Source organism: Centruroides vittatus, unplaced genomic scaffold (assembly GCF_030686945.1).
Source record: "Centruroides vittatus isolate TY-2023 unplaced genomic scaffold, ASM3068694v2 scaffold_861, whole genome shotgun sequence".
In the NCBI taxonomy this organism is placed as follows: domain Eukaryota; kingdom Metazoa; phylum Arthropoda; class Arachnida; order Scorpiones; family Buthidae; genus Centruroides; species Centruroides vittatus.
This window is the reverse complement of record NW_027122718.1, coordinates 4,624,983-4,652,653: the sequence shown is the minus strand read 5'-3', so window position 1 is coordinate 4,652,653 and position 27,671 is coordinate 4,624,983. Positions and strand designations below refer to the sequence as shown.

General features: G+C 30.9%; 2 protein-coding genes across 2 annotated transcripts in view; both read right to left on the bottom strand.

Annotated features, from left to right (window-relative positions):
- RpL8 (ribosomal protein L8) overlaps positions 1–27,671 on the bottom strand; it is a 263,507-nt gene that overhangs the window by 216,948 nt on the left and 18,888 nt on the right. The gene's annotated exons all lie outside the window — the stretch shown is intronic.
- On the bottom strand, positions 69–27,651 carry Nup37 (nuclear pore complex protein Nup37). The gene is made up of 7 exons (XM_067288416.1): positions 27,435–27,651; positions 24,110–24,234; positions 20,216–20,288; positions 11,725–11,913; positions 11,462–11,643; positions 10,195–10,330; positions 69–284 (listed from the first exon to the last, which is right to left on the bottom strand). Exons 1-7 carry the CDS (start codon positions 27,570–27,572, stop codon positions 168–170), a joined length of 960 nt encoding a protein of 319 aa, XP_067144517.1. The 5' UTR covers positions 27,573–27,651; the 3' UTR covers positions 69–167.

Genomic DNA, 27,671 nt, shown 5'->3' with positions numbered 1-27,671 from the left:
GCAATAAAATGCACTTTACAAAATATATTGAAAAAACTGCATTAAAAAGATATATATAAAATAAATAATACAATATATACACATTTTATTTTAAAAAAAAAACAAGGAGGACATCATTAACTTACAGTTACTGATGCATTACAACAATTTAATTTAAATGACAAACTTTATGTGCTATCAATCTTCCATATATGAACTTTTCTATCTCCTCCAGCTGCTAGAATCGGAAGCTTACAATGCCAAGATATACCTTGACCGGCTGGCAAATTTTCAGACAAAATTATCTAAAAAATAATTATAATTAATTAACTATCAAATATTTAATAAAGCTAAAATAATAAAAATCAAATACTTAAATTATACATTTTATTTCACTATGTCAAACATTTTAATCTACATATACAGTAGCCCCTTATTATATCAGCTTATAGGGAGGCAAACTGAATAATCAATAGGTATATCAAATGGCACAATCTGTACATTATTGGCTAGAACACTTTTATATTTGAAAGGCAAAAGAATAAGCGTGATATATTCAAATGAGTACTATAACAAGGTGTGATATAACAAGGGGCTACTGTATTAAATATTTAAAAAACTTTATATAAAATTTAGGTAAATGTTTAGAAATAAATTTATCGAAGGTTTTATTTTTAAAAAATTCTGTATAAGTTTTCACAAACTAAAGTTTATCATCTTGAATAATACTAATGATTTATTTTAAAATAATAAAAATTATATTTATTTCTGTAAAATACAGAATTAAACTTATTATAAACAAAATGTCTTTTTAAATTTAAAATAATACATGATTTACTTTAAGTACTACTGTTAGAAACTTTCTTTTTCTTTAGTAAAATAATCATTTTTCTTATTTGACATGGTCCATAAATTTATTACCAACAACATTCAGTGTGTGTTTAAATAGACTAAAATACTATTTCAACTTCATATAAACTTTAAGAAAATTTATATGAAGTTGAAACTTGAAATGAACTTAATGTTCAGTTTTGTACAAAATTATAAAATTTTGCTTTACATTATTTCAAACAGTTAATCAGCAACAATTCGAAAACTTTTTAAATTCTATTTCCACAATAATCAATTAATAACAAAAAGCAATATTTTAAAAATACTTTATTTAAACTTTATATTATACAATATAAACATATGCATAATCACACACAGTATTCATACAAAAACTGCACACAAAGACGGATCAAATTAAACAAATTGTTAAACATACACAGTGTATCAATTAAATTATAAGACTATGTTTAGCATTTAGTATTAACATAAGAGTCCAAAACAGTGCGTAGTTTATCTGCCAGTGTGCTGTTTCCAATGACCACAAGTTGAAATCTGTCTGACCAGTAGTTATGAATGATTAAAGAGTAACAATAGTTTGATGAGATGATCAGTAGGAATAAGGATTTTATATGAAAAATTTTAAATTGGTTGTTGTTGGATGACAATGTACCTGCAGACTCTGTCATCATCAGGCAATTTTTTTGGGGGAAAACATTTATTCCAGTCATCAAACACACACATATTCTCTGGATTTGCAGGAGTGAAATGCTCCTGCAGATTATTTTCTGTTCCTCAAAATCAAAAGAACCAGGAAAGAAATATGTATATACCACAAGATATAGGATATCCAAGCCTGCAAGTGACCAATCAGCTGAAAGCAATGTCAAAGTAAAGTTCCAAAAGTGTCTTCAAAGCATGTATAAAAGATATAAAGTGCACAGCTGCATCCTGGGCATTTCTGGGGGTTTTTCCTGAGTAAAGCCAGGTACCTCAGGTAGTAAAAAATTTTGTAAGGCATATTGTTTCCTTTCTGCACATCCTATAAAGATTTCTGGATCCATTATTGAAAGTTTATAGACATTGGAGGCGATTACTTCAAAAATATATAACTTTATTTTGCATTAAAGTTTTTATTTTGTAGTGTTAGTTTTGTAGTTGTATTATTTAATTGGTACATACACTGTATACTTTCAAACAGGATACTTTCTACTCCTTTGATAAGCCTTCTTCAGGTCTGTCAAAAATTCTAAATGTCAACGTTCTATATTGGAATGTCTCATGTGATGATATATCGTCTAAGACTTAAATTTGTTTTTAAATATTGAAAACAGTGTAACAATGCTTCACATGGCTATGTATTTTCTACATTCCAGGATATATGATGGTTTATATTGTAACTTCATATCTTTAAAATTGTGAAATCTGGAAGTTAAAAACCTAGAAATTTCTGAATTTTTTCACTCCAGTTATAAACGACTTAATCAACAACATTCCATGCCCGGGAAATTGTTGACCCTCGACAGGCAACGATCGCCCCCTAACTATCAACAAGCCGTTGTTCCCTCGGATGCAGGTAGATCATCTTGCACGATGGTTTACAGTTAGCGTCCGAGCTAGTCGTTTATTTAAAGTCCGGGAACACCTATGGCCCAAATTGCGATCCGTTATCGATCACGTGACAGGTTTTCCCGTCAAGAAAAACTTATAAAAGACGCTTCCTTCCCCCCCTAAAGGGCTCTCTGATCGTCTCTCCAGTACGAATCGTACTGCGCTGTCGACCGAACTCGAAGTTTCTACGTTTCTAAGTGCCACTGACCCGCCTCGAATTTTCTAAGGTTCTACATGCCACCGACCAAATACAGGACTCTCCGTCATCCCGAAGATTTCTATTACTTCGGAGTGAATATTTACCTAAGGGACATTCGCTGGACTCTATCTATTACGTAATTTATAGAGGTATGAACAAATATTTGTAAACTCTCTCTCTCCGGCTCCTTTTTGTATATGAGGTTAGAAGTGTAGTTTTGTTCGTTTAGCTTTTAATAAATCTTGTTTTGTTATAAAATGGTGTCTTTCTTGACTGTCGGCTTCGCCTTATCGTCGACCCCATCCTTCCTCCTCACCCACTCGCATAACGCGTAACGTGCCGTCGATGTAACTGCCATGACAAGTGAATCGCCGGAACGGAAGGTACGACTCCCTCTTACTTCCCCGGGATCTCACATATTGGTGTCAATCGAGTGGGGTTTCGACTTATTCGGCACCCCCCCGATTTCACAAAATTATATCTTGTGGACCCCTAGCAGAGAGCTCTTATTTGGGTTCTCATAAAACAATCTCCAGGCAACATATAAGGTTTCAGTCTTACTATTGATAAAACAAGATTTGTTTTAGTAAAACTGTGTAAAAATTAATCAGAAACTCATTGTAGTGAGTTAATATGCAACATGTAAAATAAAATCTCCCATTGTATTTAAATATTTCTGTATTTGGAAACAGAGAATTTCTGATTAATTTTTACATGGTCTCGCTAAAACAAACCTTGAACTCATAAAAATTAATACTTTATTTGGATTATATCAAATCTTGTTTTCTTTTCTAAAACATCTTTCCAAATGTTTGGTACTTTGAGTTTTTCTTCTTTCTTTCTTTCAATTTTTCCATTTTATGAAGCTTATATTGTAAAGAATTACTTCTTTTGATTGGAAAATAATGAAGAAAACTTTCAATATGTTGTTTCTTTACAAAGTTCAAGTATTTTCAATTTTTTCAAAACCGGCTATTATCAGAAACAGTATGATAATCAGTTATTTTAATCCTTCCTTTAAATCATCTAAACATTGATTATAAAAGATAATATATGTCTAATGTAGGTACTGCATATAAAGACAGTTTGTAACCTGTTTGTTAACAGTTTCAGTTTATAATGTAAATGCTAAAGCATTTTAAAATAGAAGACAAAACCATACATAATTACAGAAAAAATGCACCAAATTGTTTACCCTAGAATGTTATTCAATTCAGATGAACTTTGACTGAATAAAATAAAATAAAATGAATTGGAGTTGATATGATTCTGTAAACAAACAGAATTCTTTCCTCATTAACAATGCAATGATGCTATAAAATAAAAATTTTTTTAAATTAAATTTAGAATATTTTCCAATTCAATTTTCTGTTCTCTATATTTATATTTGAATTTGTATAACACTATTTGACTTCATTATGTTATTTGCTGTTATAACTTAACAAATAACTTGCTATTTGTTATTATTTGTTAAAGTTAAATTAAATAACTTTAACAAATAATATAAGTTAAGTAAAAGTATAAAGATGACAACAAATTACTTATACAAATAACTTAATAACTTCATTCTTTTCAAATATATTCTCTTCCTTGAAGAAGGTTGAATGAGATAACAGAAAACATTAGAAAATAATTAAAATTTTACTACATTTTAATGGTTTTAGTAATGATATTATTAGTAGGACAATGCAGTTTTTAAAGTAAGTAGTTACAAATATAAACATTGTTTAACCCAATCTTTAATATTAGTGTCAAACAATTGCTGGATTACCTTGGGATATATTAATGCTAGCTAGTATTAATAATTAAATGTCAAGTAATTTGGCCTAGGGGTAAGTGTTAGAAACAATCTCTTGATAAATTTAATAATTATAATTAAATCAATATTTAATAATTAAGTTAGAAGATTCTAGAAGAAAAAAATCAGCCCAAAGGGCTAAAACTTGTAATTCTCTCTTACTATGCAGTTGCATTGCCAGTTATGCTATCTGGACTTCTGTCTGATCTTTGCTTCCAGAACTATTAATTTAGATATAACCATACTGGTTACTCATGGTGCCAACTGGGGATGCCTTCAGTGTCCATGGCCTGTACTTCATGGTATTCAGCTGGTTATCACTTTACTCCAACATAGTGTATATATACAATATAAATATTGTTTAACCTGATGTTTAATACTAACACCAAATGGTTGCCAGATATAAACATATTAATGCATCCACAAGGTAAGCAGGAGTTTGCAGGTCCACTTTGGGTCGATTTCTTTTCTTCCAGAGCCTTCTAAATTAATTATAATTATTAAATTTATCAAGAGATGGTGCCTATTTATAAATGAAGTATGTAGTCTTGGAGAATGTAAAAGTTTTGTGTAGTGAATACTGACAAACTGCAGTTGCAAGACTAAGAAAAGGATTTCCTCGCAGTAGTCATAAGTCCAAGCAATCATTAATTAAACCGGTAGGTTGTCAAGTGAGTGGCTGTATTGAATTTTACATACTATATTCATAATAAGCTTCATATTATATAATACATTGTCTTATCCAAACGACAAAAGTCAAAACTGCTTTCAAATCAGAAACTAATAGTTCCAATTCAAATTATGTAGTAGCATTAATCAAGAAAAAAAATTTTATATCACAGCAAAAATGCATAAGTTGAACTAGTGTCAAATTAATTTTCTTGTCAATCATAAGGAAGACAGCATCATAAGACTTTTTACTTTTGACTAACTACTGCTCTTTAGATGCAGTAGCCAAAGTTTAGAAGATCACAATATTCTCATTAGAAATAACAAACAGGCAATATTTTAAAATTACTTTTGTTTTATACTCATTGTAAAATGAATATTAAATTTTGGATATAACAATTTCCAATCTACTTTTCTTATTCTTATTCATAAGATAAGTATTAGGCTTACAAAATCCAAAGTTCTGGCTCTCCATTAATACACTTATTAATTTTTGACACAACCATTCTAAAGTTGCCCACTGCTGACACAGTAGTAATCATGGAATGTCTGTTTAGGAAATGAATTACAACAAACTAACAATTCATTTTGCCATTAGTCTCTCTTTGTTTGCATTAAAGCTTAAAATTCTTATGTTGACAAAACCACACATGTTTAATTTGATCATAACAATGACAAGCTTGTCAGGAACAACAGAAAAAGAAATAGCAGTCATTTAAAGAAGGAAAGTGTGTAATGATTATTTGGAAAGTTATGAACTGTGTGATCTGTATGACAAGTATTAAATAAGAACAATGTAATATATTTTTAAAATCCGTAAGTCTATTATAATTGTCACTCTTTTCTCTCTCTGAACTAAATAAATAAAGAATAACTTTTAATATAAGGAAGGAGAGAAAACAGATTAGATTAATTCAAATGATTAATTAAATAACATAATCATCTTTTAAAACATTTCATAGTTTTCTTTCCTAATTTTTTTTTAACATATCTTGAAAGACCAATCATTCTACCATACTTTGTGTACATCATCATGCCTTCATGTTCCTTTAACTAAGAAAAGAAGAGAAAAATAATTATGCATATTAAAACATACCTATATAAAAATTTTGTTATATAAACAAAGGATTACATCATCAAATACAGTTGAAAATTGACCATGAATATTTATTCTTAATTATTATTAGAGTAAAATCAACTAATAATATACAGATGGAAAACTAGTAATACTTATTATTGGCTTTTTGTTAAATGTATTATTCAATGAGTAAAGAGAAAATGAGTAAAAACACTATTCATTTGACAAATTTAAATGCTGAACTTTAAACTTCTACAAAATCTAAAACACCTATGTATGAAGATAAGTACTGTATTTACTCGCACATAAGGTGAAGTTTTTATCCATCTTTCACTGCTTCAAAATCCTAGGTCGTCCTATATGCGCGAGCAAAGGATTCTTTTCATTTTTGTATAATTTTTGTAAACTGTGTATTCGCATTTTTTACCGGATTTTCACCTTCTGGTGTTTAAAAACAAAAGTATTTTATCTGGGTCGTTTGAATCGTTCTTGTGTATTGTCAGGAGTAAAGATGAATAGCAATAGGAAAAGCAAAGTTTTTGAATTGAATTCCAAAATTACACGGGAGCCTGATATAAGTTTTAATTCATTCCCATGTGAAAACAATGATTATTTGGAAATTAGAATTTGAAGAAACTCGTAAGTGTAATCAACAAAGAATGAATTTGGCTGTTAAGAATTGGCAAAAAAGTTCCCGTTTGTCCAGCTTTACGTGAACAAATTATGTTGTCAATTTTACAAGATTTTTCCTTAAGTTTAAAAGGTTAGTAATTTTTGTGGGACAATGTTTTCATTTACGTGCATTTGATATTTTATTTGTTATTAAATAAAATAAAATTAGAATTGTATTAATAAATCTAATTTTCTTTATTTTGATCTTTAAAGTCACACCTTGTCCTACATGTGAGGCTGTCTTACATTTGAGTAAATATGGTATTTTTGGCCATAATAAAACTTGTAGACAAGGTTTAGAATTTTAAAACTAAAAATAATGAACTTATATAGGAAGAACATGCATATTGCAAAATAAAGATTCTTCTAAAATAAGAAAAAAATAATAATTATTCCATGATACCGAAAAGAAGAAATGGAATGTATTCACAAATGAATGCATAGAGTGTTACATTATCCACAAACATGAGATGGGATAAGTATTGTGTTGTTTTGTTTTGTTGTGATTGATGTATCATATTACCATATTTCCTGTGATAATTGCCCATATTCTAAAAATCACTCATATAAATATTGTAATAATCACCAATCTGTATTATGAGGTAAACTGTACTTGTTGACCTAGATACTGATATATTAGTAGTGTTCAATATTACTGATATCACAAATTAACAAAAGTTACAGAGTTTATTAAGGTAATTCAAAGTATATCATACAAATTACTTTTTATATTTTATCAAGTAACTAAACAAAAAGTTGTAATGTTCAATATGACTAATAAGTCACACTATTATATTCTACAGCCATTTTCTAACTGAGACAATCAAAATAATGAAATGGAGGCACTATCATCAAAGAGCCACATTTATCTTAAAAAACTCCATGTTTAAAATTGTTTACTACAGTGGGTGATTGGTTAACCATAGGATTTTATGGAAATTTGAGTAATTTGTTCTGGAAACTCCAAAAAATAAAAAATATATACTTTCTTACTAGGTTTATTTATATGTAATAATAAAAATACATATATATACAGTCTTGCATTTTTATTAGTCATGTTTTTTTTCCGTTTGTGGGGGTTAAAGAATCTGTCTAATGTCAATTACTTTTCTCTTTTCTTCCGGAGTAATTAATAGCATTGTAATTGTAGAGATCCTCAAGCTTATTAACCTCAAACTGGTTTGGATGCCATTCTAAGACTGTTGTTCTGACATCCTCCCACTTCTTTAAAAGATCTTTAATAGCAGATGTCGGCATTAATCCTCTTTTTCAGAAGAAAACATATCTTGCTGAGTTTTTTGGTGTTCTTTGTTCAAGAGTTCTGATGTTCTTCTGTTGTCAGATCAGTTTCAGGTTCCATTATGAGCTCTTCAATGTTCTTTATTTCTCAGATGTGATTTTTGTTACTTCTTTAGCTGCTTGAGTCTTCTTGATTATACTGTATCTTTCTTAGGTAAGATTGAACTGTGGCCTACTGTAGACCTGTTCAAGCCATACTGCCTAGCAACATCAGACATCTGCCCACTCTCTACCTTTGCTATTATACTCTTAACTTTCGAGAATAAAAACCAACACAAAACTTAACGAGTGCCTCCCAACAGTCTCGTGAATACTATGAAAAAATCATTTCTGTCAAAAAAATAAGAGGCTGGAATTACAAGGGAGAGTTTCAAAGTTCAGAGGAATACTATCCAATCGGTATCAGGTTAAGCATCAATGTTGACATCTCCCGCACTCTGAAAGGTTTTGAATTGTTACCTGGAGAAAAGGGAAAACCAATCGGTATTCGTCATTTTACGTCACTTCTTCTTGTGTTTGTTTGGTGAAGTGTTCATTGTCCGATTTGTTTGTAATCCAAACTGTTTGTTAACCGATCACCCACTGTGTATGTATTTCGGCCAGATACTTAGTTACTTGATAAAATTTGCATAAGCCACCCTGAATATAAAGCAATTTAAGTTCTATTGTTTTATTATTTATTACTTTTTATATATTTGCCATGATATTCCAATTTAACTAGTTTTACATCTCTTTTAGAATCATGCTCTTTTTCCCTTCTTACAATGCCAATATTTTTTTTACACCAATAATTAGCAAAAGAGTAAAAAAACATTTTGTGTAATAATCACACATTGGGCAATTATTACACAAAATACAGTATGTATTACTTAACCTATTGGAGAGTGGATTTAAGAAAGGAATTTTCCAAAGAGATTTCTGTGTCATTTGTGTATTTGGTTCTTTTTAACGTGTGTCATAAAGTCTAAGATGTAGTATCATTCTCCAATGTTGTATTGCATTTCTAGAAATTTAACAAGTATTAATGCATTTTGTACATGTGTATGTAACCATCATGAATGTAAGATACTGTCAAATGCTTTCCTTAAAAATATAATCTAGGTACATAAACAATACAAAAATGTATACATAGCATACACGCTATGTGTAAGTTTCTGTAATTTATGTGCTCGTCATAGGATAATTGAATCTATGAGTAGCTCTTATTTGCATTCTATGTGATTTCTATGATAGCATTTTTGTTGTTCTGAGAGTGTTATGTTGTTCTATATCACTCCTGGCCAACAAGTTGATCGTGATCTACCAGTCTATTGCTGCATCATTTTTGGTCGATTGCAGTTTGGTCGACCATTTGGTCTATTTTTGTTTTCTCAACATAAATGGGTTTGCTTATATACTTAAAACCCTTAATGTGAGAACAATGATGAGCACTTGTGCACTCTGGATCAAATGCTGTTTGAAAGTTACACTTAACTTCATTACTTTTTGTCTTGGAACCTTCCTGGTCTACAAGACCCCAGTGGAAGCTTATGTTCCAGTAGGGTCATTTAGATCAACTACTGAGCTCTCTGATTTCAACAGGATGGTAGCTAGTGAGAGTTATTAATATTATTAACAATTTTCTCACTATCAACATCAATAAATGTTAAAAATATTTAATAAAAATGATTGTTTTTTCAATTTTTCTGAATGTAAATAAATTGAAAAAATAATAACTTATATTTTCTTAATACATTTTTGTTTTAATTTTTAGAATGTTTTTATTTACACATTATTCTTCAATCTCTTCTAAATTATAAATCTTTCTTTATATCATACTTATTTTTTTCATAATGTACCAGTTGTTTTTATCAAACAAAATGATTTTATTAAATTATTAATTTATCTTTAATAAACAACATTTAGTTGTATTTAGTAAAGTTTCTAGTTTTAATAGCAAAAATAATCTTACTATAGTAGTAAGTTCTGCTTAAATATTTAATCAATGTTTATTCAAAAACTAAAATTATTAATAAATTTCTAAAAATATTAAAGTTTGAAATTAATTAAAATAAAACTTACTTGATTAAGTTTAGCATTCATTATTTTGATTTCATTGCCAGGTCGACCTCTGGTAGCCATTACATTTAGATTTATACGAGAAAAAGAAAAGCAAAGTGCACCTTTGTTATGAGCAAGTTTCTTATTAACAGGTTGGCTAAACAAATATTAAAAAATAAATAAAATGTTAAAATGTTAATAAATTCTAAAATTAAATAATATTAATTTTTATTCAGTGAAACTTAAACAGTATTTTTTTTAGAAGCCAACAAAGGAAATCTTTCACATAAGGATTGACATTTCAGGCATTTTTTTCCTCTCTCTTCAGTCCAATTTCTTAATATGTTCCTATTTAATGTCACATTCAATATAGTATTTTATACCATTTGAATTCTTTTCATGCATTATAATTTACAGTAATATTATTTTTGTCTTTTTCTTTGTTTTATATAACAACATTTAACTAAGACAGTTAAAAATGTTAAATGTTATAAAATACTATATTCAATGTGATATTAAAAAGGAACTTAAGAAATTGGACTAAAAAATGCCCAAAATGCATATTCCTATATAAGAGTACATCTTGTTGAACATGACTCAAAACCCTACTACTAAAGTTTCACTGGATAAAATTAAAGTGAAAGAAAGCAAGTGGAAACGGAAAAACTAAATAATATTAAATTTGTTATCCTTACATTTAATCGATATAAAAAGAAATTAGAAATTTTAATATTAATGGAAAAAAATTCAATTTAAAACAATGAAATCAATAATAAAAAATTTTATTTTTAATGATTTATTAGTTAGATAATACTCCTGTTCAGAAATTTTTATCACAATTCTTTGATAAGATCTTTATATTCTGCATTTATACAATGCAAAATATAAAAAGTTTTACTTAAATCTAAAATAATAAATTTTATTTGAAGATCACTCATTCTTCCATGTAGTCAATAGATCATTATTTCAGTGCTAATCAATTATAAAATAACTGTTGCTAAAAATTCAACAATGTTCATTAAAAATTGATTAAGCGTAGTAAAATGATATTAAATCAAATGGCAAAGGATATATTTTGCTAGGAATTATTTAGCTACATTTTATTACTTTAAAAGTATAAATTAAGTCTTTTCTAGCTGAATTAGCACTACATTTAGAAATACTAAATTCAAACCCACAAATAATTATAAATTTTTTAAAATTAAATATTAATATTTGTTTAGAAAACAGCAAAAAAAGATTTTTATATCAATCTTATGTGTAATGTGATGTACTGTACATAACCAACCTTGACAGTGAAATATTCCATAACAACAAATCAGTAGCAGCCACACAACCAACTTGAAGACTATTAGTTGTGCACCAATCAGCTGACATTAATGGAGTTAAATTACAGTCCAAAGACATCATTGGTTGTTGCTTATTGATATTATAAAATCTAATAATTCCTTTCTTCTCTGCAACCATAAGCTGAAAAACAAATTTCAAAATAAATCATCATATTTAGCTAAAAATGTTATGGAGAAAAGAAAGAAAAAAAACCAAACATACTTTTCCGGGTAATTCATCTGGATGCCAGGATACAAATACTCCAGGTGACGTGAGTAAAAATGTAAATTTTAACGTACCCTTTACACTCCAAATCCGACAAGTGTGATCATCACTTACACTTGCAAATTCTTCTCCATTTTGTGGTTCAAAACTTATATAATTAATATAATCTGTGTGTCCCTCTAAAATCTAAATAATTATAATTTTAAATTTAATCAATGATTAAACATCAAATTAAAGATTTATAATTAAAAATTATTCATTCTTTTAACCATCTTTTAGGTTCATTATGTCACAAGTATACAAGAATTTTTTACTCATGAGAATCATTAATCTGTTGATTACTTGATATATTTCTATAAATATGCAATATTTTTTATCATAAAAAATCACATTATTGTTATGACAATATTGATAAATAATTAAACAAAAGAATTTTAAACTTAGGAAGCTGGCATCTTTAGTAAGAAGAAAACACTTTTCAGATACTTTGCTTTATCTTTAATACAAAAAATATTTTCAGCCAATACTTCTCAAACTGGATAAACAAACATACACCTCTACAATACCTTGCTCCAGTCAGCTGTAGTTAATTCACTAGAAAACTAATGTTTTTGAACCACATCTAAAGTCTTTGTCAGACACTATCCAATTCAAACAAGTGCGACAATGCCGGAGCGCCCCTGTGCTTCGGCACCACGAGACCAAAGGGTCGACACCACGTTTGCGATGACTGGTTTGTCAGGACTGACATCACTGTGTCTTTTAGGTAGACACAGAAACCTAGATGACTGCTTATTTCGTCTTTTTAGCGCAAGCGGTTGCGTTTGTAGGTACTCAGATTCGGGATGGAGATGGCCTGAGAGATGACTGGAAGAAGTATATGCTACTACGAATTTAACAATTAACAATACTCATTTATTTATTCATATGATTTACAGATGCTTAGCTGGAGCTAATTTTGTATAACGATTATAGAAAACTATCCCTTATCATTAATATCGCAGGTGCCATGAGAGAGTTTACAATCGTTCGCACGTTGGTAAATACCTTAGCAGAAGCTGATCCCTTTTCGTCTGGGTCTTTTCGGAATCTCAGAAGGGTGGATCCTTGACTACTGGTCCACCAGTGGTTCGAAAGTCTTGGATGTCTTGAGAAGAGTAGAGGATTGACAACGGCTGGAGTAATATCCGAAACAGGATCAGGCACGAACACCAGTTCAAAGTGAACTAACAACGACAGTGAACTTCTCTCGAGGACAAACTGTTGTCATCAATCATTGCCTTTTATTGGGGGTCGTCCCTCTTTTCTCCCTTGCCCTTTTTTGGCAATGTTGCAGCACCTATGTCCAATAGCAATTTCTCATTACCAAGTTCCTGGTGACACATTTGATGTCTCATCTTGAAAGGGAAATGACTTCACAGAAGGATAAAATCCTATCCTTTAAATTTTTAACAATTGTGGGAAAAATTATACCAAGTTTTAATTAAATTTTAACCCAAAAAAAAAAATTTTGTTTTTCAAGTCCGATCTCTCACACAAGGAATAGTCCAAAGAACAAGTAATAATTCAAATTCGTAGATATCAATCTGATGCTGATAGACAAATGATGTAATTAATCATAAATTTAAATCATAATGTGCTTGCCAGGCATGAGATATAAATTTATTTTTTTTAAATTGATGCACTGACCATTCTTGTCTACTTTAAAGATCTCTGGGGCCTCTAATTTTCTTAGCTGTTCTGTACAGACAGTGGATCTTATTATATATGCTTGATCTAATTTTGCTATAACCTTGTTGTCTGATGCATATCCAGATAGGACCATGGAGCTCTTCTTGTGGATTATATTGTGACTATGTTCTGCCAATTGTTTTTAAAACTGAAGCCAAGTCAGCTACTGCCTAAAGGAAGATTGCGCTAGTCTTAACAAAAGCTACGGTTAAGTTTAACTTCCTTTTAGAATGTCAAAACAACAAAGTTTTACCAATGTCCATCTTTTGTATTCATTTACCTGCAAGATGTGAATCTGTGCTGCCAAAATTATAGAATATTTGCCAGAGAAAAGCTATTAGAACAAATATAAACATCTCTAAACCTGATAATTATATTAAAACCAAATTATCACCAGATTTGATCTATACTATTTGTAAAGGTCGCTTTTAGCATCCTATGTCGAAAAGCCACGCGACAGAGATAATTGGACCCACCTGGTGTTGGGGCCATAAACGGCCGGAAAGATCAAAGGAGTAGCGTCTCCGTTTAAGGGTCAATGTGTTTGCCACGTGCCGGCCGGCTTGGGGAAAAATGTAAACAAAGGGACGGACGCGAACGTAAGCTACGTCGTCGGGAAATAGGGCGGACGTCTTTGGAAGCTCCCAGGGGAGAAGAAGAATCTGATTGGCCACAAGTTGTCACCGTAGAATCCCTTAAAAGCTAAGTGTGGCGGAGAAACGGGGAGAAGGGCAAGAGACTGATAATACGGTAGTCTCAGGCACTTGGACAGCCCGCTGAGACGTAGAGAGAGTGTTCTCCTCTGACAACGATCTCAGGGACGGGTAAGTGCGGAGACTGGACAGGCCGTATAGTTGAGCCAACTCCGGAAAGGCGACCTGAATTCCCCGAAGTTTAACAGTCCCCAATAGACAAGCTGACGTGAGATACTACATCTTTGTAGCATAGCGTATGTAATGTGTCGAACATTGTACATCTTGTAAATATTTGTTGTGTAAATAAACTGTATATATTTACTTGTTGAGTGTGGAGGTGTAGCTTTCCTCGAACCATCTTACGGACATTCTCGAGTCACAAAACCCAACTCGAGACGATTCATCGTAAAGATCGTGACGGATTAATAAGGATCTTCACTCTATTAATAATTAAATATTAAGTAATTTGGTCTAGAGGTAAGCATTAGGCACAATCTCTAATCTAGCAATCGTTTGGCTTTAATATAATTATTGGGCTAGAGATGTTTATATTTTCATGTATATATACATACAATTATAAACTTCTCTAGCACAATAATAATAATAAATAAATATATATACCATGCTAGGGTAAAGCGATAGCCAGCTAAGTGCCATAGTGAGAGTTACAGGTCATGGGCACTGAGTTGTCTCCCCAGTCAGTGGCATGAGTAACCCCAGTATGGTTATATCTAAATTAATATTTCTGAAAGTAAAGATCAGACAGAGATCCAGGTATCATAACTCAAACCCAACTGCTGCTTATCTTGCAGTTGTGGGTTTGAGTCCTGCTCTGAGCCAATTCTTTTCTTCCAGAACCTTCTAAATTAATTAATAAATATTAATTTAATTTTAATTATTAAATTTAATAAGAGATGGCACCTAATACCTACCTCTAGATCAAATTACTTAAAATTTAATTATAAATAGTAGCAGTAATATAGCCCTATCTAATCTGGCAATCATTTTGGCTATTACAACAGCAAGGGGGAGATGTACTCAAAACTCCATAATCTGATGAACTTGGAAAACTGTTTATCTCAAAAAGACTACAATCTACAGATGCTAGAAAATAAGAAAAGCTTAACACTCAAGAGAGATTTGAGTGAATCCTATGGATTAAATATCAAAAGAAATTACAGTGAATATTGAACTTCAAAAGACCTAAGAATGAGACTGACTTGAGTGCATCCATTATCACATGTTGAGACCAGATCACACCACTGAAATGCCTCTTACATGTTATCAAGAAAGATCATGCTGAGAAATTCTAAATTCACATATTAATGCTGGATATGGAGAAGCTCTTCATAGGCTTGAATAAGACACAGAAAGAACTCTTTCATTGGAAAGCATATTTTAGAATGAAGAACATGAAAGGGAACCAGTGAGACACCCTTTACCGGTGTAATCTAAGAAAACCAAGAAGTGGTTATGAGATGATAATGTAATCTTAATGACAGCTGACCAGAATACAGAAGGTCACTTACAATGTGACACTATGCAGTTACATCAATGATACTGAGAGTGAGGGAATTGGTGAAAGTTATATTGACAAGTTACAGGCATGTGTCTCCAAGTTTATGTGATTGAACCTAGCCATATTTTGCATCTAGATGGGAAAGTTGTTGCTTCATGTGACTTTCTTAGAAAAGTCAGGTGAATTGTTTGCATTTGCCAACACACACAAAAGTAATCCAAAACTTAGGACAATATCTGACAAGGCTAGATCCCCTACCCATAATCTAAAAAAGACCATGCACAATGGTCTTGCTTCTAGTTTGAACAACTACCATCTCACGATAGCTAATTCCAAGCAACCCATTGCTTTGTTATGACATATCGCCTCAACCAACAGAGCTTATATTATGATTTTGTATTTTAAGATCAAATTAAATTCATCTATCTATCAGATTGCAGCCCTATTTCTCCATTTTGCATGACTGGCTAATGAAGAAAGTTGCAAATCTGACACACCACCAGCATATTTTGGAATTATCATACCTAATGTATTATTTGTCCTGTTTTCAGTTCAACAATGACTTTTCCTGTAAAAAAAAGGATTCCTATAGGAACCCCTATCAGGGACTTATGTGAATTAGTCATATGCTGCCTGGAGAATAAAATTGTTCTTGTCTTTTTCCCGAACATATTAATTTATAGAAGATACATTGACATCTGTATTATTTGGAAATCAAATTACAACATTGATGGATTTGTGTTGAGCATAAACAGCAATCCCTATGGCCTAAAACTTGAACTGTAACAAATGAGAAATTCAGAAGCACACCTTTTTGATCTTTACATACAATTTACTGATGATCTTATTGAAACTAAAGTTTTATAAACCTGATTACTATCTCTTATATACATCCTGCATGCACCAACAATCTACACAGTTATAAAATTACTGCATTTAGAGCACTCACTTGCAGAGTTTACACTCATTGTATAATACTGCAGATACAAAAGCTGAACTCAAGCATGTCACAAAAATAGCATAGACTAGATCAGTGGTCCCCAACCCTATGCCCGCGGGCACCATGGCGCCCGCCAATCATTTTACGTGTGCCCGCCACTGTGCGACCACGATAAAAATAAAAATATTTCGGTTTTCGATAAAATGCTATGTAAAAGTTTTTTCACTTTGAATGATTAACCATTCAAAAGTAGAAATGGCGTCCAACACAGATGAAAGCACAAAGCGAAATGCGACCGATCTCTTTTTCCCCTCCGCCAAATCTGCACCAATTCAATTTCCCATACCTGAAATGAAGTAAATCGGTCCGTTCTGAATACCATAAAATCAAAGTAGGGAAACGTGTAGGGCCCGTAACTTGGAGTGACCTAGAAATTTCAGCAGTCGTTAACTAAAAAAAAAAAAAGGTCAACAGCCATCCGTGTGTCAGAAGTAATCTCCGCCACGATATCTCTCGCACCATCTAGAAATATTCCTGGGTGACACCACGATATCCGCACCGGGTGTCACCCATGCTAATGTCACATTATATAAGATTTGTTTAGAAGCAACTTATTTAAATGGGGCCCCAATTTAAATTTTGTCTAGGGCCCGCTAGAGGCTTAATCCGGCGCTGTTAACTATGTCCAAATATAAATTCACCTTGAAAAAATAAATGGTGCCCGTCGTCCAGCCGGTATTCTAGAATGTGCTCTTAGGTACAAAAAGGTTGGGGACCCCTGGACTAGATCATAAATTAGTTTTTCAGAAAAACCATGTCTATCACTACCAGGCATAGTCAATTAACTCAAATGGACTTGAGATGAATGACAACAATGATAGGAACTGTGAGGCAGCTGTTAAACCCTCATGTGCAGTAATCAACTTTGATTGCAAATATGCATGGATTATATAATGAAATAGAACATCAACAGAGTACCAGGTGTATATATGGTCCCAATATGTGATAAAATGTTCCATTTGGATCTAGCATTGGGTCTACAAACAGATTCCTTAAAAAAACAATTGGCAGAACACAGACATGATATAATCTGCAAGAAGAGCTCCATGGTCCCATCTGGATATGCATCAGACAACAAGGTTATAGCAAAATTAGATCAAGCATATATAATAAGATCCACTGTCTGTACAGAACAGCTAAGAAAATTAGAGGCCCCAGAGATCTTTAAAGTGGACAAGAATGGTCAGTGCATCAATTTAAAAAAATAATAAATTTATATCTCATGCCTGGCAAGCACATTATGATTTAAATTTATGATTAATTACATCATTTGTCTATCAGCATCAGATTGGTATATATGAATTTGAATCATTCCTTGTTCTTTGGACTGTTCCTTGTTTGAATCAGATAGTGCCTGACAAAGATCTTAGATGTAGATCAAATATATTAGTTTTCTATTATATTAACTACCACTGGACTGGATCAAGGTATTTAAAGGTAATCAAACTTGAAGGTTGGATGTCACGCCAATTTTTTTACTAAAAATAATAAAGAAACTTTCCCAAAAAGGCATTAAATACATTTAAAATAATGTTTATTGCTGCTAGCGCTTTTGATGTATTATAAGGAGTCGTCCTCAGGCAGATATAAATTCGAATAAACCTTTTGAACAAGCTTTTTAAATTAAAAGCTAACGGCATTAACTGTTTAGAACAAATTACATTTAAAACAGGCATACATAAAGAATTTAAAAGTAAGGTGTGTCATGATGACTACCCGCATGTACCATAATATGTAAATTAGGTGCTGAAAGCAGCACTAAAAGTGATGTTTCAGTCTTTTATATAAGCTGACCCACATTGCAGGCAACTCAAGTATGGGGAGTTGCATGGATTTAGTAATATGGCGAGGAGGACCTCCCAAACATACACCAGGCTCCTCTGATCACAATATCTGAGCATCACCACCCAGTCCCACAGTGGGGTGTGTTGATGTAACACCATCCTTGATAGCTCAGTGTCACACCTGCCTACCATGATGGAATGGTGTTTGGTAAAGCGGCAAAATAACATTCTAGTTGTCACCTCTATTTAGTGGGTGCGTATACCAGATATTGTATTTTCTAATGGAATAGAGTATACGCCCAACTTCTCTAGGATGGAAATAGCGTCTCTGTCCTCTATGCCTGAGGACGACGCCTTTTAGTACACTGAAAGCGCTAGCAGCAATAAAATATTTTTTAAACATATTTAATGCCTTTTTGTGAAAGTTTATTATTACTGTAAAGGTGAATGTTTGTTTATCCAGTTTGAGAAGTACTGGCTGAAAATATTTTTTGTATTAAAGATACTGGATTTCTTAAACTACACAGTTAATTTCATTTATTATTTAGATTATTTTTATATACATTTTATTTATTAAAAATATTTAAATCTCTAGCAGAATAAGAAGTATTCAACTGAACGAAGATATGAATTTTATCATGTTTTTTTGAATAATCAACAATAACAAAATATTCTCTTATATTGATCTGACTTATAAGCTAGAAACTAAAGATTTTCAGCTGTATGTTTTGACAAGAAAAAGCACTTTTTGTTAACAATCCAACATCTGTAATTGGACTATTCACTATATTAAAAATTTTAATCTGTATTATAATACAATTTGCTGTAAAAAATTGATGTTAAGTTAGAAATAAATAAGGAAAATAAAGAAACATAAATTTATTAATATAAGACACAAAATTTTTTGTACACATCAATACTTTAACAAATTGGAAATATATTTCATATTAACATACTTTGTATAGATAAACTGATACATATATACATAGATTCAATTCTCCTCCTGGTTAATTCTAGCAAAAACTAATATTAACAAACATGTCATTTCTTTTTTTATCTATTCATAACAGTTATTCTTTGCTCCTCCTGACCAAAATTTCAAATTAAATACTCTATAATGTTTGAGTATTTGATACTGAGGTGAAAGAAATACAGGCAAATTATTAATATTTGCATATATTTTTATTTCTTTATAAATACAGTCGATTCCTCATAAGTCGACATCCGGATAACGCGACACTAGTCGGTTACGTAGTCAGTTTTTGTGGTCCCGGCCCACTTACATAGGCAATAATGTTATTAACCTTAAAAAACTCAGTTTACTCGATATCGTTTAACTCGTCACCACTGGATAAATCAACATACTTTTTCTGTTTCACACTTTTTAGAATTTGATAAGTCGACTCCCCCCTGAAAAATGAGTTCACACCACACAGCTTATTGTACGGTGTGAACTCATTTTTTCAGGAGGGGAGCTGACTTATCAAATGTCTAAAAAGTGTGAAACAGAAAAAGTATGTTGATTTATCCAGTGGTGACAAGTTAAATGATGTGGAGTAAACCGAGTTTTTAATTAATAACATTATTGCCTATGTAAGTCAACCGGGACCACAGAAAACTGACTAATTAACCTACGGTGTCGAGTTATCCGGGTGTCGACTGTATATTGTGATTATTCAAATAGCAATTAAATTTAAAACTTTTATTATAAACTCTTCATAATGAAAAACTATTCTACGTATTAAAGTTTTACAAATACCTGTATTGTGTCTTCATTTTTTACATCTGAATGAAAAAATCTGATTTTCTTGTCACCTCCAACTGTAGCAAATCTAAAAAGTTCTAAATTTAATTATTTATATTTTCTGAAATTAATTACATAAATACACTCACGGATAAAAAAAAGTTATGCATCCAGATAAAATTTTCCAATTATTGTTAAACTTAACATACAGCTGTCTCAGACAGGTAAGTAAATGATTATAGTTGTGGTCCAATTACAGTATTACACATCAAAGTAATGCCACCATAGCACATTAAAATCACTATAGTCCATTTATTGTAACTTGGCACCTACTATAAACAAACTAAGACACACCTCCCTTTGTTTATTGGTTTAAACTCGTGTCCATCAATTAGAAACTGCGTTGCATCTCATTCATCCGCAGAAAATAGTTCTTCGTTATTTATAAAATCATTAATGAAATACTAGTCACTTAGCAATGATTATAAATGTAACTATTTCATATTTGTTAAATTGTTATTTTAACGAATATTTGCACATTCTGAATTATTAAAAATAAACTTTTTCTGGTCGTGTGCACTATAATGTTTCTGTTTCATTTTCCATTCATTACAATAACTATCGTTATTTCAAACTGTGTGTTGTTGAATTACAAAAATGGAAAACTTGAATGTAAATACCATTACACATCAACAAGGAAAATCGCCAAGGAGCTCAGAAAAATGAATAGTATTACATTTGTTTAATTCTTTAACTGAAACGAATCCAGAAGTCTGTGTGAAGGATATAGTAAAAATGGTAGCAAAGACGACAGGAATATCAGAAAGGAACATTTTCAGAATTCGTAAAGAATATTTTACTAATGATAAAGTAATAACCTTCGAAAACCCATAAGCATACTCAACTTGTTGACAAATATGATGAATTCACAAAATGTGCCATTAGAGGTAAAGTACACACTTTTTATTTTTTAAATGAATTACGTACTGTAGATAAGGTATTACAGGCTGTTAATGATGATCCAGATTTACCAGACTTTACTTGATCCACAATATATAATTTAAATATACAAACCGAAACAGAAATAGTAGATTAATTGAAAGAGACGATATCATTTTATGGCAAAGACAATATCTGTGAAAAATAAGAGACTTGAGATGTTCTTTAGGCCGTAAGATTTACTATTTGAACAAAACATGGATTTATGTGAGCCATACCAAGAATAAAGTATGGAAGGACTGTTCAATTACATTATATCACGAAGCTTTTATCTACTGGATTGAAAAATCCTTCTGGAAAGAGAAAATTAATAGTTCTTGTTCATATAGGCAGCAATACAGGTTTTCTTAATGGTGGTCTATATGAATTTAAATCAGTCAACAAAAGATTACCACAAAGAAATGGATAGCAATAATTTCAAAAAATGGTTTGAAAAAATATTATCAAAATTAGAAAGTAATGCTGTTGTTGTCATGGGCAATGCTCCATATCATTCAGCTAAAATTGAGAAGATTCCAAATTGTAATCGGAAAAAAGCTGACATAATTTCTTGGTTGGAAAAAAATAGGGTTCGTCATAACGACAAAATGTTGAAAATAGAATTTTTGGATATTGTTAAAAAAGTAAAACATAAATACAATAAATATATTGACAAAATGGCCAAAGAAATGTGTCAACGTGTTACATTTACCTCTGTATCATTGTAATTTAAATACTATTGAATTGATATGGGCAGATATGAAAGGTTACATCACATGTCACAACACAACATTCAAATTGTCAGATGTGTGAATTTTAATGAATAAAGCTATTCAACAAATAACTGAAGAATGATAGAGAAAATGTATCGAACATATAGAAAAAGAACAACAACGGACGTGGGAACTTGATGAGATTTCAGAAACTGTTGTAGAAAAACTGATTATTCAGTCAAACACAAGTAATGACAAAAGTGATATAAATGATTACTTTGAGCAACTATATTCTGATACAGATGATTAAGAAGGTAAGTTTACACTATAATTATTTTTAAAAATTTTTAATTATAAAAATATCACATAGATAAATTCATACATTACAGTAACGTTTTCCTTTGGAGGTTTGCATATGATTTTTAAGGATTGCCGGAAAAAGTTTTTTGTTTTGTTTTATATCTATTTAATAAAATAGTTGTATAGATAAAAATTCTGAAGTATGTTCAACTACACAATTATAAATATGTTTTGTGTAAATCTTATATTAATACATTTAATATGATTCACGAACACAAATTGTGCTACTATTTTAACACTTGGCGATTTCCCATCTTTATTTAGTTGATTATATTTAAATAGCAAATTATATTTAAATGATGGAAATAATTTAAATGGCTATGTAAAAATGTTAAAGTAGGCTCCCGGTAGTGCCCAAAGTGGAACCGGGACATGTACTAAAATTGGTACCTAATAAACTTAAAATGAATGAAAAAAAAAAAAAAAATGTTAAAGTAGGCTATAATAACTTTTCTAAGTATTATCTTGGTATTTTTAATTTGTTGTGACCACTCTGACCTACTTCGACACGTGCAGAGAAAGGGGCTTAACTGGTCAACACATGTCTAGCCACTTCCAATTGTGATTTGACCAATGAAAATCTCAGGAGGATTAATACGACAAAATCTTTGTTTACAGTAGGTGCCAAGTTACAATAAATAGACTATAGATCAGTATCCTAAAAAAAAGTCTTGCAGAAGTTTACTGTGTTCAGAATTTTCAGTGCACCTGTTGTTTGAAGGTTTCCAAATGCCAAGTATGCCCGTACAATGCATTCAAAGACATTATGCATGGCTGATGAAGTTTGACAAAAGCTGCATCATCATATTGAAGGAAGCAGGTTGCCATTTTGCCAAACTGCCCATCATCTGAGCCATTCTAACTCGACTGTCAGCAGATGTAAACAGTGGATACATGAGAAAACAAATACATAACAAGCAAGCATTGGATGCCCCAGAAATACAACTATGGTAGATGATTGTCCAATCAAGAGATAAATAACTGTAAAAAGCATCTTTGTTCACTAGACTAAGATAATCAAAAACCTTGCTACAGGAACCTGTCTTTTCCTGTACCATTGACAGGTGACCAGCAGAGGCAATTTACATACATGGTGACTGCTACATATCCTGTCATTAGCACTCTAACATTACTATCTTTGTTTGCAGTGATGCTATCATAGAGAAACATGGTCTGCTACAGAATGGCAACATATCATCTTTAATAATGAATCCAGTTCTTTTTGGGAATAGACAATTACAGGATTAATGTGGAGGACCACTGATGAGAACGCCAATCCCACCTTTACTGTTGAGCAGTACAGTGCACCTCAATGCTGGTATGTTAATCTATGGACAGTCATCTCTATTAGTGGTGTGAGGAACTGAGAGCATATCAATTTCAAGAAATCCTATGCTCTCATGTGTTTGCCTTCCATGTCAAGATGGTAAACAGCTATTTTCCAGCAAAAGTAATGCTCAATTACACACAATTAGAGTTTTCCAGGAATATCTGTTATATTTCTGTACTTACTTGGTCTGTCCAGTCTGCAGATTTTTTGCCCATTGAGTATTTGTGGGATGAGATGGGATGCTAGCTTCAATCATCTATAAGTGTGAGGAATCTGGAGCAGCAGTTGCAGCATCCGAAGGTACAGTAAATCTGTTGCATATGTTGCTTGTACGTCTCCATGCCAGACCATATTGCAACATGTATCCAGGGAAAAAAGATCCTACAAGATACTAAAGGTTTCTTTAAATTGTCCCTTTGCTATGATACTGTAATAACCCATTGCCATCATTTACACTAATAAAAGTTTCATTCAAGAGACTTGTTCTTGGTGCATAGCTTTTTTTTGCCAATGATTATTGTAACTTACCTTAATACATGTGGAATTTGAGTTAGTGTTGTCTGTGGACTCCAAGCAATGCAATTCACAAAACATCCATGATGAAATTCCCTTATATACTTATACTCTAAATCTTCAACAAGAGTATCATCTTCCTAAATAATCACAATTGAATCATTAATATGCACAATATATTATTTTTTTACATTTTAACTATATCTTATTTTTTCTATCATCACAAACAGCAAATTTATTGATTTCTCCTCATTTTCTTTTTTCAATAATAATGAAGTCAAGTAAAAAATATATAAACATTTAACAATTATTTATTAAAATTTATTAATAGTCAAAATTAAAACTTTTCACACACACCAAATGAAAACTAAAATCTGTATAATATCTAAATATTTCATTAATAGCATACATACAATTTCATACATTCATTCAATTCGAAATAAGAAAAAAACTATATTTCTTTTCTAAGTAAATCAGCAACTATCATGATACATAACAATTCCAGCTCTGATTCCAGCAAGGAAATTTTCCTTGCTGGAATCAGACGAGGATGGGGACGAACGTTCTAACCTAACCTATTCTAATAATTTTGTTGGTAATAATTATGGTAATTTATTAGAATAGGTTAGGTTAGGTTAGGTTAGAATGTGCGTCCCCACTGTTTCCCTTCTTCTACTTGCCGGAATCAGAGACGAGCCACCATCTTGGAACCGTAGGTAACATTAACCCTTATTTTTAATTAGAGAAAGAATCAAATAAATCATCATAAAATATTTTTCTTTCTCAAATGAAAAATTATATATATTTTGATAGATAAACTAAACCAAAGTATTTGAAATTATGATAACTGACAAGAATAAGTGCATAAAAAACATTTTTTCATTGCAATTAAAAAAACCCACAAAGAAAATTTACAATAAAACATTCACATAGACAATATTGAATTTTGGGAATTTTTTATTTTAAAATAAAAAATTTACTATTAAACTTCAAACAAATATTTTGTAAAGTTAGTTTTGGAAAATACAACTTTATATTAATTAATAAAGTATTTTAAAATACTTTTAGACAATTATATTTTTATTTATAAAATAAATATTAGGAAGGAAAATAGTTTAAAATGCAGAAGAAAATTATTGATGATTAATTTCTATTCTTAGGTATAATAAAGTCTATAAAAATCCACATTTTAGTATAGTGAAATTATTAAGGAATAAAATAAACACTTAAAATAAAAAACTTTTATTAAAATTCATTTTTCAATTCATGTTTCAATGTATCAATTTTAATATATTGTAGCACTGATTTTATGGGTGTGCTAAAGAAATAAATGCATTAAAAGAAAGTAGTCTGAAAAGTTTTGGAAACACTAATATAGATGTTCTTGGGAAACTTCACTATTGCCATATATTACATAGCAACAGTGAAAAAATTCAACTATCAATCAGTAAGATGACATCAAAACATTACATTATGACAGGTTAAAAATAAAAGTAAAACTCATAATCATATCTAAATATTCATGGTAAGTTTTAAATGAAAGGCTATGAAAGGCTTTGTATTCATATGTCCTATACACAATTAAATACATCAAATGAACTGAGATTTGAATTGATCAGTCATCAGTCAGTCTACATCTTTAGTGTATCTTGTTTTTCATCTGATGAAAATATTTTAAAAAAAGTTTCTCATTGGATGAAAAATAATTAGCGCAATATAAAATTGGTTAAAGGTGTAATTAAAAACACAGTTGAACCTGTCTCTCTCAAACACTCTTGAAAACCTCTTTACCTCTAAATTAATTTTTCCCCCTGCATTTTCAGTCTAAATTCAATATATATTCCATATTTATCTCAAATAATTTTCTCCCAAAACCTCTATATCTCAAATTACGGACTGAAGTGTCAATTACAAATTCAAAGATCAGGACATTTGACAGCATAAATGGTACTTGAGAAACATATCTCTTGCAATACAGTACATAGTTGCAATTAACACTGCTTTTCTGTGATTGGTTATGAGTTTGGCTTGTGTCTTATTGGTTGAAGAAAGTCGAGCATCAGAAACTACTGACAAACTATTTCGGTTAAGGTATGTCAAAAATGTTTTATTTATACCTAATACAAGTTTGTAGTATACTTGCTATTGTATTAATAAAACACCATAACTCTAATCAAACCTATTACTGATTACTGTGTAGGAACCTCTATATCTAAAAAATCTGTCTTGAATTTTTTTCTCGTTCCTGTGAAATTTGAGATGAACAGATTTAACTGTATAAGAAATAAAAATTCAGTTTTATTTCTTATACATGATAAATGGAAGATAACATAACTCTATGGATATTGATAAATTTGACTAGAAAATTGTAATAGATGCACATGTAGGCACATCATATAGAAACGACATTATTTCATTTACAATTTTGACAATGTAACAATAATTTATTAAAAAATCTTTAAAATAAAAATTTTGTTAAACAATTTCCTCCACTAAAACATTATATAATATTTATTTTATCTTGCAATTTTAATTGGAATTAAATTTGCTTTTTATTTATCTTTAAGACCCAAGAAAATTTCATTATTATTTCTAATTTTATTTATTTTAAAATATATAATTTTTGTTTCTCAATACCAAACCGATTATCAAGCTATATAAGAACACTATTTTCAAAATAAATTAAGCAATAGTTTACAATTGAAACTCACTTTACATTAACATCTTAAAATGTTTCTGGAGCCATTGATATACAAGATCTGAAAACATTTTGGATATTATTAATATAGAATGAGTTCAATAAAACTATTTATTTATTAATGTTGGGTAGAAGTTACTTTTAGATTATTTTGTTACATACATACATGTACGCGTGTCAAAAACTTAAGGACAAACACAATTGCTAGCCGCGATAGCTAGGAAAAGTCACTCGGCGACAAGCCTGCCACGATGTTTCGAGGAGGTCATCTTTCATACCAACAGATCTCTTTGTCTGGGTGTCGGTAAACAGTTTCCATCCATTCTCCACATATGTTCAATGCCTGTATCTTTTTCACCATTTACTTTTATTGCTCTATTTGTAAAACGTACAAATCGTGTGTACTATTAACCTGTTAGACGTTAAGTAATATAGTTCTTGCCATATTTGTTTACATTTCTTCTACAGTTCTATGTAATCATGTTTTGTTTTGGACACCTGTGTATATAATGTACCTAAATATAACTTCTACCTGATGATGCTAACGCTATTGTAATTCTATAAACAAATATGGGTTACCCAAATATGAATTTTCTATTATATATATAAGTTAAAATAGACAAAACACGTGTTTAAACTTACAGGAAATTTACAAGATACGATAATGACGTTAGTGGATGTTCCGACGGCTAATAAAGAACTGACCCATCCGAATGGAGAAAACTCTATAGCAGTTACAACATCGTGTATATTTATAACGTAATTTTTTCTTTTCTCCATTTTATTTTAAACAAATTTCAAAGCAAACAGAAAATTCGCTATTTGAAAGTATCCTTCGCGGGATAAAGTTCAGCGCACCCTATCGGAGGTTGCGAGATT

Bases quoted from the DNA above. Each gene is read 5' to 3' on its own strand.
- Nup37 (XM_067288416.1), bottom strand. From the start codon at position 27,572: ATGGAGAAAAGAAAAAATTACGTTATAAATATACACGATGTTGTAACT. The intron at 24,235-27,434 runs GTAAGTTTAAAC...GTGATTATTTAG, and splicing joins TCGTATCTTGTAAATTTCCT to GAAGATGATACTCTTGTTGA. The intron at 10,331-11,461 runs GTTGGTTATGTA...ATATTTGTTTAG, and splicing joins TGGAATATTTCACTGTCAAG to CCAACCTGTTAATAAGAAAC.